At 31.6% G+C, this 14,730-nt stretch overlaps 1 protein-coding gene across 6 annotated transcripts in view; it reads right to left on the bottom strand.

The window, feature by feature from the left end:
- Positions 1 to 2,074: 2,074 nt before the first annotated feature.
- The window catches only part of LOC145329839 (serine/threonine-protein kinase/endoribonuclease IRE1-like), a 60,428-nt gene continuing 47,772 nt past the window's right edge, over positions 2,075 to 14,730 (bottom strand). For 4 of the 6 annotated variants that reach the window (XM_080174263.1, XM_080174266.1, XM_080174262.1 and 1 more), the window contains exons 34-35: positions 3,482 to 4,151; positions 2,075 to 2,685 (exon numbers count right to left, since the gene is read on the bottom strand). In XM_080174263.1, the coding sequence (XP_080030389.1) occupies positions 2,471 to 2,685; positions 3,482 to 4,151 (885 nt within the window). In that variant the 3' untranslated portion in view covers positions 2,075 to 2,470. The remainder of the gene's footprint in view (positions 2,686 to 3,481; positions 4,152 to 14,730) is intronic. The other 2 variants (XM_080174264.1, XM_080174265.1) reach the window with 2 other exon arrangements.

The raw sequence follows: 14,730 nt of genomic DNA, 5'->3' as shown, positions 1-14,730 counted from the left end.
AAAAGCCAAACTACTTAATATAACAGAACTAACGGTTTCGCCCCTAGCCTCTAGTTGCTATGCCCAAAGAGGTAATCGATGCAACCACTACTTTTAAATTAAATGCCTAAAAAAATGGGGAAGGACTTTTTGTTTTTGGAGGGGTTGGGGGTGTCCCACCCCCCAAGAAAATAGCAGCCGGACCAGTAGATATATTCCCTGAAGAGTAGAATACAATCAATTCAGTGGTTACCGAGATTTTAAGGAACGGACGGACAGTCGGATAAACATCAAGCTACTTTGTATTATAGATAGAATTAGGTTATCAAATTTTATATCTTATTTTATTTCTATTACACTAGATAATTATACAAAACACAAAACAATAAAAAATCACATATTTGTGAAATAAGTACAAAAAACTTAATGCTATAAATTGAAGGTACAGAAAATAATTATTTATATAACACAGTGGTTTATTATAAATAATTATTTATATAACACAGTGGTTTATTACAAATAATTATTTAAATAACACAGTGGTTTATTATAAATAATTATTTAAATAACACAGTGGTTTATTATAAATAATTATTTATATAACACAGTGGTTTATTATAAATAATTATTTATATAACACAGTGGTTTATTACAAATAATTATTTAAATAACACAGTGGTTTATTATAAATAATTATTTATATAACACAGTGGTTTATTACAAATAATTATTTAAATAACACAGTGGTTTATTATAAATAATTATTTATATAACACAGTGGTTTATTACAAATCACAACATTTTTACACACAATTAACATAAAGTTAGCTTTGCTGGAACTAGCGTTATAAACTATTAAAAAGCCCAGGTATTTTAATGGATAAGACAATGGACAATAAATTTAAACACAACCATCAATGATGATAAACAAAATTCCCCCCTACCCATTTAAAACATAAAATTATTGGACATTCAGCTCAATCATACTTGAATATCCACGTGGATATTCAAATACTATTGAGAATTCAAGTCAACTAGCTTAAAGTTTCTTCTTTTAATTAATTGTGTCTGGGGACTTTAATTTAATACTAGGACACATATTTTTCTGGCATCGAATATTGCCAATTCTTAAACTGAAATAATACGTATGTAAAAAATACAATAAGTAGGTTAAAATGGCTTTAAATATTATACAATATTTTCATATCTTATAAAAATGCCTTGAAAAGTGTAAAAAAAATGCTACATTAACTTTAGAATGATAATACACTTCGATTTTTTTGGAGCCAAAAAAAACTTAATAAAAGATATTTACAATTAATTAAAAAAGGTATTACCTATCTATTAAACTATGTATTTAGAATAAAAAAGGTCAATATTTTTTGCTATGTAAATTTTCGCGTAGAAAATTGAGATTCTTATATCCTAAATCATTATACAGTGTTTTTTTTTATGAGAACTTTTTTGAAAGCAAACTTACCCCACCTATAGTTATCAGAATTAAATGATTAGTGGCTTATTTTCTTCATTTTTTAATGCAATTAATAGAACATTAAAAAAATATTTCAGTTTTTAATTAAAAAGTACAGTAAAATCTAAAATTCAAAACTTAGGTGACAACATCAAAATGGTTTTAGCGCATTTTTCTTATGCTCAAATCTTCTACCCTTTGCAAGAAAAAAATCGGGTTTTTCAGTAGTCGACTTTGGGGGGCCAGTACTCCCTCCCTGATTGAGATATGACCTGCAAACTTTGATATATTCTAGTACATGTCCCCAATAGTATCTGTATCAACTTTGAAGCGTTTTGCAGCCATTCTTGCAAAAGGTAGAAGATTTGAACATAAGAAAAATGCGCTAAAACCATTTTTAGATGTTGACACCTAAGTTTTAAATTTTACATTTTACTGTACTTTTAAAACAAAAACTGTAATATTTTTTTAATGTTCTATTAATTGCATTTAAAAACGAAGAAAATAAGTTATTAATCATTAAATTCTGATAACTATAAGAAGGTTAAAATTGCTTTCAAAAAAGTTCTCATAAAAAAAACATACTGTATATAATATAATTACTAATTCCCAAAATCAAGATAATTTCCATTCGTAAGTTTAACAAAAGTGCATCTTTTATTGTAGCACAAATACTCTAGGTATAACTTTAATAGTTGCGTCTATGTGACAGTCTAAGACTAAAACTTAAAAAAATATATAAAAAAATTAATTGTTGTTATATTATATTGACACTACCTAGCGTATGCGCCCGTAGCATCTAGGGGCTCTGAACCCAACTCGGGACGAATGTAAATCTTTCCTAAAAGAACTCATTTTGTTCAGTTGTTACTTAAATCTTAGACAAAAAAAAATTTACTACCTACTTAATAATAGGGTTGTTAGCTTATTGTTGCTGCGCTAGTTATGAACTGAGGTGTCCTTGTTTATTCATGATCTTTTAACCATTTAGGTTTTGAAAAATTTGGGTAGCATTTATGTTCATTCAACAAAAACTTCTTCCACCCCGATAAATCTGGGAACGTGGGGCTTTTTCTGGTGCTTGCGCCGTTTCCTCACTCGTTTCCCCTTCTTGTCTTCCCCGCTCCCGTCCTCATCATCATTGTCATCGTCCTTGTTAGTATCACAGATTTCAGTAGGAATTGTATTTTCGGATGGGTCGTTGTCAGCTAACTCTTCTTCTTTTATAGCGTCACCTAAAAACAAGATTAGCTTTTACAAAACGTACAATGTACAACGTACATGCCCTAAAATTGAAAAAAACTGTGTACATTAGGATATATAGGTTGGAAGGAATTTTAATGTTATGGGGAGATTTGAAAACTGTATCAAATTTTAAGGATTTTTTTTTTTATAAAATTCGTTTTTTGTATAATTCTTTATCTAAAAGCGGAAATAGAATTTAGGTTAATTAAATTAATTTTGACATCTGTGATTGGTGGATTGAAAACTATCTGCGCTCTGATTGGAGAAGCTTAAGTGGCGCACATCATTCACCCAATTAGAGCGCAGGTAGTTTCTAATCCACCTATCCTATTGGTCAAAATTAATTAACTTAAATTGTATTTTCGCTTTTAGATATAGAATTATACAAAAACTAATTTTATAATAAAATCCTTAAAATTTGATGCAGATTTCAAATCTCCTCCTAACATTAAAATTCCTTCCAACTTATATATCCTAGTGTACATAGATGCCTGAAACCCAGATACCAACAACGAAATTAAATTTAGAAGGAGAAAAAAACATACTTAGCTTACGCAAGTATCTAAACCTTATAGAACGAATAGTTATAATTCTAAAAATAAATTAAGTATAACAGTTAAAGTAAAAACAGAACACCTTTTTAAAAAAGCCATAAAGAAGGGATGGTTTGAGATAAATAAGAAAAATAGAATAATAAATGAATAACATTGAGACTAAAAAGACTAAATTTTATTTCAAGCATATGCCTTAATATTCATTACGAACTGGGTAGTAAAATATATTTACCTTTCTCTGTCTCAGAATCATTATCAGCAAGTATTTCCTTGTTTTCGTTGTCACAAATTTCATCAGTATCATTACAAGTCTGTTTTATATTTACACTTTTAGGTTTATCATCACCCTCACAGGTAACATTAATTGTCCGAAAGTCGTCATCAAAATAGTCGATTGTATTTTCACGTGGCAATTCACTGTCATTGTCTGTTTTGTAAGTTTTCAAGGCAGGTTCACTCTGAATTCTGTTGGTTAGTGTCTCCTCACTTGGAATATGTCGTAAAACTGGTTCTGTACTGCTTTTGTGTACATTATGAACCGGTTCTGAACTGTTATTTGTCACACTATGAACTGTATCTGTCATATTGTCAAGAACCGGTTCTGTATTGCTTTTGTGTACACTTAAAACCGGTTCTCTGCCTCCAAGTACAGTTAGAACTGGTTCTGAATTATGTACATTTAAAACCGGTTCTGATGTTTTATTTTGGACAACAGCTGCATTTCTCCATTGACCTTTGGTTGGACTATTCTGTTGACGGAAGGCGGGCGCCCTGTAGGGCGAGGATGGTGCTCCCACTGGGGCTGTTCCAGTCACAACCCCACGGGACTTACCCGGAGAAGGTGGGGGATTTTTGACAGCTTTGGCGAAGTTCAGTGGCTCCAGGGGCGATGATGATTCGACCTATAATATGATAGTAAAGAATATAGGAACAATTTCTCTATAACTAGTCTGTCCATACGTCCAACATTGTCACATACCAGACAAATATCTAATTGCTATTTTTGTTAAGTTTTGTGTTCTTAATTTAAAATATAAAAATAATCTTAAAAGTATAAAAGGCTTACAGTTAGGGAGTTGAATCCATTTTTATAGAAGCAGAAACATAATCTATGATTATGGTTTGGACCCTCTAAAACTATAATCTACCCTTCCACTTTCCCCTTTCTTGGTGAAGATATCTTCAACGCTGATACGATTTTTGAAATGTAAGATTCCACTTTTCCCTCTCTTGGTGAAGATATCTTCAACACTGATACGATTTTTGAAATGTAAGATTCCACTTTTAATAGAGGCGAAACTGGAATCATGGTTTATATTTTTAATATCTATGTTTCTGTAATCTTCCATTACTTTTTTAACATCGACATAATAGAAATGTACCATACTATTTTAAAATTATGTCAATTGTGAAAAAAAGCATAGATTTTATATATGATTTAAACATTGTTGTATATTCTTAACTAAATAAATAAAACACACAAAGAGCGTATATAAAAGATATTTTGTTTATTTAAAAAAAAAATACTTTAAAAAGGGTATCAAATGAGTATTCAAAATTATTTTAAGAAAGTCGTTTATTAATTAATTCAATTGTATATATTTGTAATTTCTTTGTTTAATTTATTTCATCTTAATATTTCCCTAGTAATCTCTCACCGTGTAAGTAAGCACTAAGAGGTTAATTGCTTATTTAATTGTGAATTTTTGTGGTAAATTACTGATCAATTACTGAACAATTTGGTCTGATTTGTGAGTTAAAAATGGGTGGAGTAAATAAATTTTTAGACATTTATAGTAAAAGTTGCTTGTATCAGTTAAAGTAAAGAAAAAGAAGGAGGAGTAATAATTAATCCCTTCCTTCCTGTAAGCAGTTTATGACGAAAATTGAAGATTTAGCTGATATAATCCAAATAAGCAAAAATTATTATCGATTGCTTATAGAAAATTTAACATAAAAAGCAGGGAGTAAGGGAAAGGAAAATGGATCAAGTATTCAATTTTTAAGGAGTCTCAGACTTTGGGGACTGGCTTAAAGGGAATGTGCACGAATACAGCAGATTCTTACTGATTTTGGGGACTTGCGCATCAATGCCCCGCTAACTAGCTGAGCTAGTTTTGAATATGCAGACAGAAAAGTTTGTTATTTATCGCTGGTTTTGACAAATATTTTTTCCCAAGAAAATGTCTTTTCATGTATAGAAACTCTACTGTGATATTTATGTATTAAATAATCTAAGAACCGCTTGAAATTAGGGTCAGTTATAAATATATCAGAAGGGTTGAGGTAGTTCTAAACAAGATTTTTCTAGTGATTAATAACAGAATGTTTACTACATTGTGATGTGTTGATAATTTAATTTTCAAGTAAATGATTTTTTTCTTAGAACTAATTTTGTTCTAAATTAGGTTACCATGTCCCTTTACAATTTTGGTAAAATTTTCTTGATAAATCTGGTTTTCATTGCTTTTCAGCAAAAACTCTTAAATTGAATTAATTGCCCATTGTCCCCTCCCTTACTCCCTGCATAAAAAGGCATGATTTGGTATATAAGCCAAATAAGCAATAATTTTCATTGAATGCTTATAAGTAATTTTAAAAAAAAAAAGGTATGATTTTGTATATATATAAGTCAAATAATTTTCATTGATTACTTAGTAGGGGTGTCATGCTTAGTGGTAGCACACTGAGCTACAGTGGTGAGAGTTCAAGTTCAATTATCCATATGTTGGCTCTAATTTCTCATTCGCAACATTAATCATGCATCATCCCCTGGTTGTGTAAGAAGGGGATTATTGAGTAAGTTTGGATACCCAATAGTCACTTTCTTAAAATCAGTTCTACCCTTAACCCAAGCTCCTCTTTGGAGAGGGTCATTCATTACGGTGACTTAATTTGGGACATCTGCCATACTCGGCAAGGTTAGGGTAATAATGAGTAGATCTCATGAGATAGCAAGTCAAGTCATAATGTGCTTGAACATGGAGCTTGATAGTCCTATTTCTATGGAAAAGTGTCTCAGCCTACTCCAGGTCAAAACCATACAAAACTATGGCTAATCAATCAATCAATCAAATTGATTACTTATAAGTATTTTATCATAATATAGCATGATTTGGTATATGAGCCAAATAAGCAATAATTTTTATTGATTGATTATGAGTATTTATTTGTAAAATTACCATGATTTGGATAATAGCAAAAATTTTGGTTGATTTCTTGAAAGTAATTTATCAACAAATGGCATGATTTGATATATAAGCCTAATAAACAAAAACTTTCATTAATTTCTTATAAACAATTAATCAAAAATTTATATTTAATTATTTTTGTACAAAATGAAAGAGCTAAATTTTTTTGCATTAGGGTGAGGGCAGGCTAAACCGGTAATTTTTTCAGTTTTTTGAAGAAAAAAAAAGGGAAAATATTTATATTTTCTAATAAAACCAAGACCATTTGAAAGCTTACAGAAAAGACTATCAGGTTATCCTAGGACTTTAAGAAGTTTGATATAATAGGACTCAAAGTCGTTACCGATTAATACCCCACATGGGGGGCCAAACCAATAACGTTTTTTTCAACCTAAAAAAATCAATGAAAAAATCATTTTTTTTAAAGACATGAAATTTAATTTTTTTTGCAAAAATTTTCTTTAAAAAATTTAAATTTTTTCAGAAAAAAAAACACTGTCCTACTCACTTTTTGGCCTAATTCTTAAAAAACCCATATTGAATTTTGGAAAACCTGAAAATTGACCTTAAAAATCAAATTTTAATTTTTTTTCAAAATTACCTGAAAATGCCCCATCACCAACTCTGGTCATTTTTGAAAAAAATATTAACTCTATTTTAAAGCTCTCAACCAATTTGTAAAGTACAGACAATTCATAGTTAAAAAGGTTTTTAAGGATTAGTTCTAGGTCTTACCAATTTTTGTGTAGGTCAATCTTTAACACCTACTGAAAAATTAAAAAAAAAAAAAATTTTGTCCAACTTTTTCTTTTATTAATTTAATAACAAACAAATTTGCTTCTATGTTTTTTTCTGTCATTGAAAAGGAACATGGAGATAAAGGTCATTTTATGAAAGTAGGTCAATAATTACTGGATTAACTCCTTATTGGTCTATGCCCCCCCTCACCCTACTTAATGCAAATGGATCTTTTTTGGATACTTTGTACTGTACTGGTTTCTCTGTTCTAATTTAGGGAGAGGGGTTTAGAAGAGTTATAGATATTGCTCTGTTCTACAACAATTCACTGTAAATCAAAAAACCTTGATATGGATCAAATGTAGATAATGAATAAGAGAAAGGGGGAGGATGGGAGACAAAGATTTGAGGGTATCATTCACAATCCTTTTATGATAAATTGCCACTAGAAAAAATATTATTATACTTTTTTGGTTATTGGTTAGTAAGATCCCTCAGAGCACACACACTGACATTCATGCCACACAAGTGGACACCCTGTTACTTATAAATAATTATAAAACTCATCATGTAATTTTAACTTGCTTTTCCTAAATATTTTGCTTTAAATTAAAATCCTTCGCTACCTTATATTGTAGACTATAGTGGTTGCGCCCCTAGCATCATGAAGCTCTGTTTTTAAATGGGTAGGGGGCTCTTTTCTCCAAACAGTTTTTCCAAACTTTTTCCTTAACTAATTTTGAAATCTCATATCTTTTTATATTTTTACCATTTTGCTTTTTGTCAAACTTTTTATCAACTTTTTTACTAGACTTTTACAACATTTCTACACAATCCTTTCTTTCCTTTAATATACATTAACAGCCTTGTGAGTTATTTTTGTAGTTCAAATGGTGGGCCTGGGTTGGGTAGTTACATGCCTATGATAGAGTCAAATGCACATTTGTTTGCATTAATCATTTCGGATCTGTCTACTATTCTACTTGGTTAGCAAGAAGTCGGTCAACTCGTTGGTCAACAAACGTTCATATCCTGCCTTACTCATTTAACCCATTAGTGACGAACCGGGTATTAAAACCCGGTTCCACCCGGTTCCAGAAAATGTTAAAAAAAATGGTTTCCAGTCTTCAAATTGCATCATTCTCAGTATGAATCCCCCCTCTACTACCCTAGTTTTCATTTCCCCCTGGAGTAGGCAGTTTTGCTTACTTCTGTTTGCCTGTATAGCTCAACAAAATTTGAAAACCACGAAAATTTTGGTGAATTCAAAATACCCCTTCTAACTTTTTTGTTTTTATTGTAAAGTCGCTGATTTTTTTTTGTGAAATCTAATGTTTATTGACAAGTACATCTATTTGTGAATTTGTTTTATTCAAATTATTATTTTTTATTGTTTTCTTACACCCTATTATGACCCGGTTCAGCACGGCCATAAATTTGGTTTTATTACCCGGTTTTAACTTTTCAACCATTAAATATTTTTTTATGATTTATTATTCTTGAGCCACCCTAATCAGTATACCCTAGTAATCTCTATATGTGTCCTCCAATATTTTTATGCTCGTTTTCTGATATGTATTACCCAATTTTTATATGTTCTTTTTTTGTAGTGTGTGTGTTTTAAAACTTTAAGAAGCGAGTTTTTTTAACCATAAACGGCGGCACCTATAACTGAAACACTAAATTGGATATAAATCGCTTTGTATATTACTTGTAGCTCTATAGATTACATGAGGTTGTGTAGTTTTCAATTACGGATCGTATCCAAGGTCTAAAAAGTGTTCATCTCACTTTGGGTGTTCAAAACCGGGTTTTAATGCCCGGGGAAACCGCCCAAAACGGGTCAAAATGCCCGTTATGCATTTATGGCCATGCCGAACCCGTTTTTTTTGCAACTTTCCTGTGCATGCCACTAGAGCAAAACAAAAAAATATGTTTTCCGTTTTTACCATTATAAAGTTTCTCTGAGATTTTCAGCTCGATCGGCCCATAAAAGTGGCGCTCGGCACTAATGGGTTAAACTATAAAAAAATTTAACATCATAACGGACAATGCAGTGTTCAAATAGGACCAAGAGACATTTAGAATCTATTGAGAATAAAATCCTAGCTGCTCCTACTTGGCAGATATTTAATTTCAAAGATTTGAGGTGAAAACACCAAATTCAACGAATATAGAAGGCAATTCTACTTTGAATACAGAAAGATAAGATGTGTTTCTGTAAATTGTGCTCAGTATACTTTTAGATACTTTTGTAACGCAAATAAAATCTTATTAATGTAAAATCAATGCAGCAGTTGTGATTTGACTTGAATTTGGTTAACTTGTCTTTGTGTTTTATTTGTTTTCTTTTTGATCTTACCCATTGAGGTATAGGATTCTTTACTTATAAGAATAGAGAAAATTTAGAGACACCATCTCTAAATCAGCCAATAGAATAACTGCAGAAGAACAATCTTGCTAAGTTATTGGTAGAAATATATAAAAATTTTTACAGGAAAGAGATAAAATTTGCATTTCTTAAGACAAAGATAGCTTTTTAGAAATCATATGGTTGAAAAAGTGTTTATCTTCTAGAATTTCTCTTTTGAGTTGATGGATTATAGGACCAGTTTGACCAAATCGATATCCTTTTTCAATTGTGCTAATATATGACTCTACAGGTTATCTGATTCTTGATTGTAGGATAAATATTTCTATAATTTTCTATATTTCTAATAAACTGCTAAGTAACAAAATTGTAATTAATCTGTTTCTATTAAAATTTTTGAATTAAATTCATTAATAAATGGAATATTAAAGGAACCCTGCAAGAAATACCTCTCTTTAACTGCTGAAAGCCTGCCATAAGTAGACCCAATAAAAAAAATTTGAAGCCTCCAGCTTCAAAAACAAAATTAATAGCTTATCTTTGTCAAAAACTTAGACTGCCAGAAACTGATAACATTTTTACAATAAAAACACCCTCTTTTATAGTCAAAAAATTCAGTTTAAATTGCGTTTAAAAGCATAAAATCATAGCAGGAAAAAATGAAACTAATGTAAGTAACACAGATGCTTAGCTTTGATTGGTTGTTTAGCGTACTTAGCATGGACTCAGACTTCTGATTGGCTAGAAATCCTAAAGGCTAGCATTCTCAGGCTACATTACTCTCAATACAATGCAAATTAAACTGAATTTTTTTTTAATGATTTTGACTATAAAGAAAGGTGTTTTTATTGTAAAAATGTTATCAGTTACTGGCATCCTAAGTTTCTGCCAAAAATAAGCTTATAATTTTCTGGGCGACGTATTTTAATAATGAAAATTTTATTATTAGCAATGAAAAACTTTCAAAATTTTCATTGTACCAAAAATATGATTTTGAAATGTCTATAACTTTTTTGTTTTTAAAGCTGGAGGCTTCAATTTTTTTGTATTGGGTCTACTTGTGGTAGTCTTTCAGCAGTTAAAGCGGTTTATTTCTTGCACGGTTTCTTAAAGGGTATTAATTTGCCTTTGATACAAGTAACTTTTTCTTATTTAAAAATCTCTTCTATATTAAACTACTGTAAAGCTTTCCACTTAAAAACAAAAACAGTGTGGGAATATGAATCTTAACCCTTACAGATCAGGGGGGGGGGGGGGCTCCAAGAGCCCCCCCCTCTAGTTTTTTCAATCTCATTTTTTTTGTAGGTAAGATGGAGTGCTGTGACTTCATGACTTTTTAAGTTTAGTAATTATATGTCGGCAAGAGTTAATTTTATTAGGATATCTGGTCTGTGTCCGTCGTGGTGTCCGGTCAAAGTCTGTTGGGTAGCACCAAAATTAGAAAAAAATTCTAAAAAAATCTTAATTTCTACATTATGACTTTTGTGTATAAGGAGAAACCTAAAATTTTTTTGGTGAATACTTAGATATCAATGACCTTCTGAGAAAAAATGTTTTACCGCCGTAACCGCCGAAAATGGCGGTTTCTGTTATTTGCCGTTTTTTGGCGATGATCAGAAAAAGTAATTTTTTTGTTATGAAAAATAAAAGTTCGTCCTAAAATTTGGTCATTCTAGCTGCAAAATTGGCCGCTCTGCAGCTGTTTTAAAATTTAGCGGCTGGCCGCTAAAAAGCGGCTAAGGAGCTGCCTGACTGCTATGACTAGAAAAAGTAATTTTCTCTAAAAAGACACATGAACCACCAAAAAAAAATTTTACGTCTTTATCTGTAACAGGAGCCGAGATAGAGGGGGGGCTCTTGGAGCCCCCCCCCCCCCCGATCTATTAAGGTGGGAATTGGGGCCCGAGCTGTAAGGGTTAATATATGTAGGTATAGATTCTTCTAAATTCATTAAAGATCTCAATCATGTAAACATTGCCACAGCACAGCAAAAGCAAGTCTTGTAGTTAAAGACCCCTATTTTAACATAGTTTTTTTTTCAAAAGGTTTTCATGGTACAACTTTAAAGTTAAAGCTTTCTTTAATAAACATGAATTTCTAGGAGATACAGAAATTCATTCAGTATTAAAGCTGAGGTTTAAGTCAATTTGGACAGCAATTTTTCTTTATTGCTGGTAACTTGGATAATGTATGTATGTAATCATGCAATTTTACTAAAAGCTATATGAACTTTTGGGTCTGTCAAAAGTTCCAATTTTTTTCAAGCTAGCTACGCAAAATCTTCTACATGGATTCTATCCTATACTTTTTCTTCTTTGAAGCAAACAATGAAAATTATTGCTTATTTGACTTGCTATATACCAAATCATGCTAATTTTTGATAACTTATGTATAAGCATTCAATCAAGATTACTGCTTATTTAGCTAATCAACAAAATCATGCTTTTTTTTGGATAAATTACTTATAAAAGTAGAACGATGTCTATCTGTCCATCCATCTTAGATCTTAAGATCTAGGTAACCACTGAACCGATTGGATTCCACTCTTCAGGGTATATACCTATTGGTCCTGTGGTGGTTTTAAGCTATTTTCTTGGGGGGTGGGACACCCCCAACCCCCCAAAAAATGAAAATTCCCCCCCCCCAAAAAAAATAATAATTTCTTGGGAACACATTAGACAATGAGCAGCACCAGTAGTACTTTATTTTTTTTATTATCTCTTAGGGCAAAGCCTCTAGAGGCCAGGGGCGAAGCCACTATTTAATATAAGCAATCAATGAAAATTATTATTTATTTGGCTTATATAACAAATTATGCTATTTTTGATAAATTACTTACAGGTAATCAATGAAAAACTTTGCTTATTTGGCTTATATCAGTCAAATCTTCATTTTTTTCAAAACTGCTTACAGGAAGGAAGGGATTAATTATTACTCCTCCTCCTTTTTCTTCATTTCAACTTGTATAAGCCACTTTTACTATAAATGACTTAGTATTTAAAGTGTGCTTCCTTTTTATATGTTTCATTATTATTTTGCCACAACTTGGTCAAAAATGCTCACAAATCAGACCTTTTTCGACCAAAGATGCTCAAATGGTTCCTTTACAAGCCCAATCAATCAGTTTTAAGATATCTTTATATTTCAAGGAAAATACCGAATAAAGGCAAATTTGGGTGTTTCCTTGGTAATTTCCTCTTAGGATTTTTTTATCAAAATATTATTATGTTGAACATGAAGGAAGGGCGGGGTGGGAGGGAGGGTAAGTGGAGACATAAGCCTCATTAGTCTAGCATGGCAACCGGTGAACAGAATCACAGTTCTGCACCACAAGCCATGGGCTTATTTATATAAAACTCCAAATAATGAGAGTCACACTCTCATTGGTTGAAGTGAATGGAGCGCGTGGAAGGAGTGTGAGAGGGCAGAGACAAGGGATGAGAAAGGCAGAGATTAGGGCACATATAGCACATATAAATATTAATGTAGCACAGTTACGCTGTAAAGTTTACTAACACTTTCGCCGAGAAGTTTACCAACACATTTGCCGTGAAGCCTGGTCCATGCTTCCAACAGTATGAATCAAGTCCTATTTAGGACATAAAAATATTTTCAAAATTGAGAAGTTCCCCTGACAATGAACATCTCTGGCCATAGCGCTTGGCTCCCTAGCCTATAACCTAACCTAACCTAACCTAAAATAGTTTTTTAGCATTTTGAAAATTTGAGTACCCCCGACAACAAACATCTCTTGCCGCAGCGCTTGGCTCCCTGGCCTATAACCTAACCTAACCTAAAATAGTTTTTTGAAATTTTGAAAATTTGAGTACCCCCAACAACGAACATCTCTGGCCGCAATGCTCGGCTTCCTAGCCTATAACCTAACCTAACCTAAAATAGTTTTTTGAAATTTTTTTAATTTGAGTACCCACCCGACAACGAACATCTCTGGCCACAGCACTCAAAATTTAAACTTTTTCCGCCTCCCCTTTTTCTTCCCCTTCACACTCAATCCCCCCTACTATTACCCTTGCCTCTGTATGTCTGGATAGGGCAAGGAAGGAAAGGTTAAAGGAAAGTGGTGAAGGAAGTTGGCGATCATAACTATTTTAGGATATCTTAAAACTTGAATTACCCTCTCTCTTTTTTCCTTTCCCTATTTTGTGCATCATTATTGTTTCTACAGGTGTTTATACAAATGTCCCAATTTAAATTTTTTCTTTCTTTTTGAATGACATCTGTTTAATTTTCCTTTGCAATTAAGCTTTTTTTTAGGTACAGGGAAGGTTTTTAGCCATTTTGGGAGAGCGTATCTCCACCCTCCCAATTTAAAATCCCCCCCCCAAATTTTTTCTCTCTCAATATTTCTTATTAAAACTCAAATTAAAAAGTAGATGGGCGGTTGACTTATCCCCCTCCCACCTTAAGAACACCACAAATTTGAATTAAGTCCCCAATAAACTTTTTTTGGGGGATTTAAAAATTAATTTTTAGTGTTGCTGTAATCATATTGACCGGAGCAAAAGCTCTTTTTACTTCGGGTAATATTGTGGCTTACAGAACATTTTTATATAATTCACTTTATATTGATACAATAAAAAAACATTACTCTGTTCATTGGAAATAATTTTTTTTTCCAAAACAATTAATTTCATTGAAAAATCTAACATTATACAATAAAACAAATAATTCTGAAATCTAACCAATAAGAAGTTTTGTTTTATTTCAATTCCTAACAATTCAAAAAAAATTCAATGTAGTTAAATAATTTTTATTTAATTAAAATGAAAAGAATGAAAACCATACACATAAAAGATACATTCTTTTTAAAATTATTTTAAAAAATAAGTTTGAATAATCTTATTTTATAACGCATTTGTATATGTGACAAAAATAAATTTGTTGTATTGCATAAACATTTGTTGTCATTTAACCAGTGTACCGGAGCCGTATAATTTTGATGCGGCTCCGGCTCCGGCTCCGCGGAGCCGTATTTGGAAATACGGCTCCCGGCTCCGGCTCCGGCTCCAGCTCCGGCTCCGGCTCCTACCTTAAAATTAATATATCAATTTTTTTTCATTATTGAATTTGATAAAATAAAATAAATAATATAAAATATTTTGCTTTTATTTGATTAAAGCTATATAAAAGTAGAAGGATGTGTGTTTATTTGTTAAGTAA

Source organism: Acartia tonsa, chromosome 10 (assembly GCF_053477335.1).
Source record: "Acartia tonsa isolate MP-2025a chromosome 10, ASM5347733v1, whole genome shotgun sequence".
NCBI lineage: Eukaryota > Metazoa > Arthropoda > Copepoda > Calanoida > Acartiidae > Acartia > Acartia tonsa.
This window is presented reverse-complemented; position numbering and strand designations above follow the sequence as displayed.